Source organism: Lupinus angustifolius, unplaced genomic scaffold (genome assembly GCF_001865875.1).
Source record: "Lupinus angustifolius cultivar Tanjil unplaced genomic scaffold, LupAngTanjil_v1.0 Scaffold_25_349, whole genome shotgun sequence".
In the NCBI taxonomy this organism is placed as follows: domain Eukaryota; kingdom Viridiplantae; phylum Streptophyta; class Magnoliopsida; order Fabales; family Fabaceae; genus Lupinus; species Lupinus angustifolius.
The window spans coordinates 4,971-11,688 of NW_017720283.1; the positions used below are offsets into that span (position 1 = coordinate 4,971).

A 6,718-nucleotide genomic window follows, 5' to 3' on the forward strand; every position below is an offset into this window, starting at 1 on the left:
TAATAAATTTGGGTCTTACAACCTATTACATATGGTTAGAATTAAAAGTTAGTTATTGGTCACATGATAGCCATATGTACACATCTTTTATAACAATAGTGCATTGTTCTCACGTGAGTATATATATAGGGAGCTACTCAAATGAGAACAATTCTGATAAAAAATTATGAGAATAATAAATTTGAGCCCTACAATCAATTATGAATGATTATGATTAAAAATTAGTTATTGATCACATGATAGTCATGTGCATGTATCTTTTAATCTTAACCATTGATTCAAGATCCAATTGTATATATTAAGTATTCTCATTTTTCATAATAGCACATTATTCTCACATGAGTAACTTCATATTATATATATATATAGCCTTACTTAGCATACATATAGAAACACTAAAATGATTTTATGTTGCCCAAATTTTGGTGTAAATGTAACATTTTCAATTTTAAGGTGACCTATGATATGAATACTCCCAATAAGTTATTTTTTGTAATATATTATTACATTATTCTTATTCAGAGTACATGGCCATCACATAATATAAAGTAACACTTATAACTCATACATTTAGCTAGAGGAAGGGAAGACCATGATGATAATCTTATTCAGAGTACATAGCCATTAGTTGGTTTGGTTATCATGTTCTGTACTATGTCCTAACTTCCGTATATTTTGACTTGATTGCAATTTTGAACTTGTTGTATTTGTTCCTTCGTCGTTCCTTAAGATGAGAAGAAATAAAACAATTACAAGTTAGTCTCTATTAAGTTAATTGTTAAGAATACACTCACTAACCGATGAAAAATATTGTGATGAATTCATTTATTATTAGAAAATATGTGAGATAAAAAATAAATTATTTTTGTTAGATTATATTGTGCAAATAACATAAGTCTTTTAAAAAATAGTTACCCCTCAAATAAAAAATTATATAAATAAACATCCTTTTATCAGTAAGCATTAAATAATTTTAATAAAATTATTTTCATTTTTAGAATATTATATATGCTTAATTAATTTTAAATAATTTAATTAACAAAGCATGAAAACTCTTCCTCTTAATCCACTCATGCATGTAACCACACCTCTTTTTTCTTTAGTATAATATTTGATGTAAAAAGAATAAAATAATAAATTAAAATAAAATAAATGACATTTATTAGGAGATGAAGTCATTCATTTCATCATCGTTTAGTTCTTTATCACTTTATCTATAAGATCTAAAATACTAATATTTACCTATAAAAACACTATATTAAACATGGAAGCGGGCGTACATGTACCTTTTTAGAGAAGATGGGTACCTGCAACGTCCATAGCCTATACACACAACAAAATGAAACTGTGTAAGATCAATTTGACCTGTAGTATTTTTATTTTGAATTTAGTGTTGTAAAATATTTTTCTGTTTCATTTTGATTCTATTTTAATATTTTTTAAAATTTTCAATTATCAACCAAAATGTATATTTCGAAAATTTTAGTTCTAACATGAATTCAATTTGTAAATAAATAATATCTTAAATAAAATATTAAATACATAAAAAGTACCCATATAAACTAATTAAAAACAGAAAATAACATTCACTACCAAATAGTTTTACCAATAATATAATAACAACAACCACCAAGTCTTTATCCCTTTATCTATAATAGGCAATACTAACATAAAATGATGAAGAGAGTTATAAGGTGATCCGATGATTAAAGTGAAAGAGTTTAAGGAAATTGAGTATTCAAATCTCGCTCACAACAAATATTAAGACACTAACAATTTCCGATGAAAAAATAAAAAGATGAAGAAGGATGAATATTCATACTGGGATCAGTAACAGCAATGACAGCTGTGCCACCAAAGTAGCAGGAACCAGGGGCTCTACCCATGCGTACATAGTAACTATCAAATGCATATGAAGCATGATTATAGATATTGTTTGGATTAAAGCATATTCCACCAGGTTGAATACCACTACAATCAGCTCCATGGCCACATGCATAGTCCAATTGTGGCTGCAATGCACTGGCGATGGCATTATTCCTCGCCACGCACCATGTTGCACCAACAATACTACTTCTCCATATTATGATGCATGCCACAATGGTTAACACTGAATAAAATTGTTTTGGTGCTGCCATTGAAAGAAGGTTTGCTTAGTTACAATGAGTTTTTGATTTCTTTGTGTCTTCTCATTTTCTGTATGCGAGTTTAAATAGAATCACAGATTCAATTACCTCCATGGTGCATTAAATTTTACTGTATATATCTTAGTATTATATACATATATTTTTTTGGGTAGGAATTCATACTTATATTTATATATAAATGAATTGTGATACAGAATAATGAGAGAAATGACTTTAATATAAAAGAAGAACTAAAAAATAATATAAGTTTTTCAATAATACAGTTTTTTAATATTATTATTAAATAGAGAATGAATTTTTTATATCAAATTTTAGAGTCAATTAGACATACCATGAGTATTAGTGGAATTATATAAATTATTCATCTTTTTTTAAACATACAAAAACCACATATAATTATATACGTGACTACCGCTCAAGGATAGATTATTGAAATTTCTTAAATAAAGAATGATGACGAATATAATTAAATCAAACAAAATATAATAGATTGTGAAGACCAATTCAAATAATATAAGAGTGAGTGTATGTTCATTATTTTTGGTATGTTATAAACTGTATCAATAATGTGTTTAAATCGCTCTTATTTTATATTGTAACTAACCAAAATAATGAATAGATGTTGACTCTTATACTATTTGGACTTGTCTTCATAATATATCATATTTTGTTTAACTTAATTACAATCGTCGCTATTTTTTGTTTAAAAAATTACATTTATCTCTTCCACGTGAGTAATCAGTGTATATAATTAGAGGTGATTTATGCAAGTTTAAAAAAGAGATGAATGATTTGTATAATTTCACTAAAACTCTAATGTTAGTGTAATTTACTTTAAGTTTTATTTACTTTTTTTGTTGGTGTACATGTGTTAAGATGCTTCAGGTTAATAATAAAAGTTTGGTCCTTTTAATCATGTGGAGGGACAAATGTTATTTGAGAACATTTCATAAACAATATATTAATCATAATAAAGTGTTCACATAAAAGGTTAGACTTTATTTGTTAGATGGAAGAATGTATAGTACAAAAAAACAACATTAAAAATGTTGAAATAAAGAGTTTTATGTAAATGTGGAAACAAAAAGTTTTTATCAAATTAATGCCATGACATTAATTAGAGATATTTATATATAACTTATATTTTTTTTACCATTTTAAACTAAATGCATTTATTTCTCTCAATATAACTTATATATTTTTTGCCATTTTAAACTAAATGCATTTATTTCTCTCAATTAATTTTTTGAGGAAGTAACTTGGTTCAGGGTTGGACAACCACCATGGTTGACATTGTCAATGGTGTATGAAGTGCAATATAAAAATGTTAACATAAGAGATAGTCTTTTAAGGTGGAAACTACAATGAAAAGTATTCATACAACAGAATAAATTCAATGTAATAAAGATGATAATGTTACGTTGAATGAATTACATATTAGATAAGATATGACTAAAAATGAATACATTAGGGAAAAAGTTGGAATAATTTCTATAATATAAAAGAAGGTAGAATCATGTCCAGTGACAGGCCTACAACCTAGAGGCAGAATATGTAACATAGTGAGAGTGCAAAACGTCAATAATTACATTAGCAACGTTTGCCTATGTTTTGATGAAGACAAGGAATTAGCTAAAACTTGAAGATGACTCAACAGTCAACATGCCGAGGGCTCAAGTGGTGTCTATGTTATTATTCTTTATTATCTTTTTAGACGTCTAAGATGCTTGCCATAGATATTGAGTCTAGGTTAGGTAAACCTAGGTGTGAGTCTCACAAGACATAATAAAGTAATCAATCCATTAAAATGAGACATCATCTAGAAATATATGATAAGTAGGTCCATGCATTTGAATACATTGATTTTATGCATTAAATGTATTATATTTTGGAAATCATGTATTGCATGAGCATGTATCATATAGGGAGTTTACCATACATTAACAAGTGAATTTTTACACTGGTTAATCGATTAAGGTAACCCGTTAATAGATTAACGTAAGTGTTTTCTGCTGTTTTAACCGCATAACTGAAAAACCATTTTTGAGAGCCAAATTCTATTTGGTATAAATAATGGCTTAATTGCATAAACGACTATGAAGAAAAAGAGAGAAAAACACAGGGAAAAGATATAGATCATCATTGTTAGAATCTATTAAGAAAGCGTTGAATTAGGAGAAAGTTTAGATCATGCTAAGGCTTTAGATTTCATACTCACATTTGCATGTTTCTTTGAAAAGCTTTCTTGCATATTCTTGTGTTTTCTTGAAAGAAAAAGAGATAGATATTTTTGATTGCATATTTTCAGAAACCTCATGCATGAACATTAATATTAGACTATGACGTCTTGTGAAGTTCTTGCTTAGGTTTTAGGCTTAGGTTTTGATTGTAATATCCGAGTATTAAGTACTCATTCATAACTCAAAACATTGTTGTAAAAGGATTGGGAAAATCCTAGCTGCGGTTAGGTAAGGTGTTCTTCACACATAGACTTGAAGGTCTTGGGATAAAGAGTGATACCTTGGCTGGGGCCGAATCACATAAGAAAGGTTTTCTTGGGAGGCGGTATTGGGAAAGGTCAAACCAAGGGTGCCGAAGTTCTTTGGGTTCCAAGAAGGGAGCGTTCAAGTTTTGTTATTGGAAGCTTGTATGTAACGTACATTGTGTTCCATAGTGAAGAAGAAAAATCTCCCAAACAGAGGGGAGGACTGGATGTAGTTTTGTAGTGGACAGCAAAACGAACCAGGATAAAATCCCTGTGCAATCTTTTCTATCCTTTTTTCTTTTATGTTTCAAGTTGTTTTATTGCGAATCTGGAATTAATATTTTGCATACTTGTTCCTGGTTATGTTCTTGTTAATCTTGCACAAAAGTATATGTTTGTGTGTTTGTTAATAAACGTACAAGTTGTTGTTCTGATCATTCTGTTTCTGTTACTGGTTAATCGATTAAGACCAGTTGTTAATCGATTAACTGGGCATTTTTCAGCAAATGTGTAAAAACCAGAAAAGTGGAAATTGAGTTCCGCCCACCTATTCAACCCCCCTTCTAGGTGTATTCCGCCACTGATATCTAACATGTGGTATCAGAGCAAGTACGTGTGCTAGCTTAACCGCATCCGCGTGATCCGAGAGGGACTAAATATGGGCTCTAATAAGCCATTTGGCGGTGATGGTGCATCCATCAACCGCCCTCCTGTATTCAGTGGCGAAGGTTACGCTTATTGGAAGGTTCGCATGAGAATCTATATCGAGGCAATAGACACGGACATTTGGGATTCCGTTGTCAATGGTCCATACATTCCACTTCATATGGTGGATGGTGAGTTTAAAGAAAAGCCTAAAGGCTTATGGACGGATATTGAGAAAAGAAAGGTCCAACATGACCTTAAGGCCAAGAACATTATTACTTCGGCCTTATCTTATGACGAATTCTTTAGAGTCTCGCAGTGCCTTTATGCAAAAGAAATGTGGGATACTTTACAAGTTACCCACGAAGGCACGAGTGAAGTTAAACGCGCTAGACTTAATGCGCTTAGGCATGAGTATGAGTTATTTCGCATGCTTCCTAATGAATCTATATATAATATGCAAAAATGTTTTACTCCTGTTGTAAATCATTTGGTCGCCCTTGATAAAACCTTTACTAATGTTGATTTGTCTAACAAAGTTTTGCGTGGTCTTGATAGGAAATGGCAACCAAAGGTAACCGCAATAATGGAGTCAAAAAATTTAGACAACATGTCATTAGCTACCCTATTTGGGAAACACTACATGAAATGGTGTTAAGGCGTTTGACTTTGAATGAAGAATCAGACAAGAACAGAATCACACTCAAAGTTACAAGATTTCAAGAATATCAAGAAAGTGAGGATTCTATTTCAGATTCAGATTCCGATGAATACTTGACTCTCCTATTTGAAGAATTCAAGAAGTATCTCAAGAAGAAAGGAGGGATCAAGAATCTCAAGAAAGAAGTCAAGAACTCAAACAAGAAGAGCAACTCCCAAACGTCCAAGTCAAAAGAAGCATACATTGTGTGGAACGATTCCGAGAAAGATTCGACTTCTAGCTCATCCGATGAGGAGATAAATTCAAAGATATGCCTTATAGCACAAGTGCATGAGAAGTGCACATCTAGTGATGAAGATAATACTATTGAGGTACATTCCTATACTTCATCATGTTCTAATGACTCTCCTCGATATGATGAATTATATGCAACTTATGTTGAAATGCATGAGGAGCTAAAGAAATTTTTTAAAATAAATATAGATAGAAAAAGAGTTATTTCCTTGCATGAAAAGAAAATAATTGAAATGCAAAAGGAATTAGATGAACTTAAACTTGAAAATGAAACTCTTGATCTTATGTATGCATGTGCCTCATGTGATTGCTCTACTTCTAAATTATGTCAACTCTCTATATGTGATAATTGTAAGAATTTAAATGCTGAAAATTCTGTTTTGAAAACAAAAACTTTCAAAGCTCACATATAGTCAAGAAAACCTCAACACATTGCTTGCTAATACAAGAAACGTTGGTAACCGAACTGGAATTGGATATAAACCT

The 6,718-nt window shown here is 30.5% G+C and overlaps 1 protein-coding gene across 2 annotated transcripts; it reads right to left on the reverse strand.

The window, feature by feature from the left end:
- Positions 1-461: 461 nt before the first annotated feature.
- LOC109338432 (PLASMODESMATA CALLOSE-BINDING PROTEIN 2-like) lies at positions 462-2,188 on the reverse strand. Of its 2 annotated transcripts, XM_019575668.1 has the most exons (4): positions 1,823-2,188; positions 1,287-1,323; positions 699-724; positions 462-663 (listed from the first exon to the last, which is right to left on the reverse strand). In XM_019575668.1, exons 1-4 carry the CDS (start codon positions 2,136-2,138, stop codon positions 653-655), a joined length of 390 nt encoding a protein of 129 aa, XP_019431213.1. In that variant the 5' UTR covers positions 2,139-2,188; the 3' UTR covers positions 462-652. The 2 variants fall into 2 exon arrangements, with proteins under 2 accessions (XP_019431213.1, XP_019431212.1); XM_019575667.1 differs by having other exon boundaries at positions 462-724.
- Between the last annotated feature and the right edge of the window lie 4,530 nt (positions 2,189-6,718).

Bases quoted from the DNA above. Each gene is read 5' to 3' on its own strand.
- LOC109338432 (XM_019575667.1), bottom strand. From the start codon at position 2,138: ATGGCAGCACCAAAACAATTTTATTCAGTGTTAACCATTGTGGCATGC. The intron at 1,324-1,822 runs GTATGAATATTC...TTGTGTGTATAG, and splicing joins CATTGCTGTTACTGATCCCA to GCTATGGACGTTGCAGGTAC. The intron at 725-1,286 runs GTACATGTACGC...TCTCATCTTAAG, and splicing joins TACCCATCTTCTCTAAAAAG to GAACGACGAAGGAACAAATA.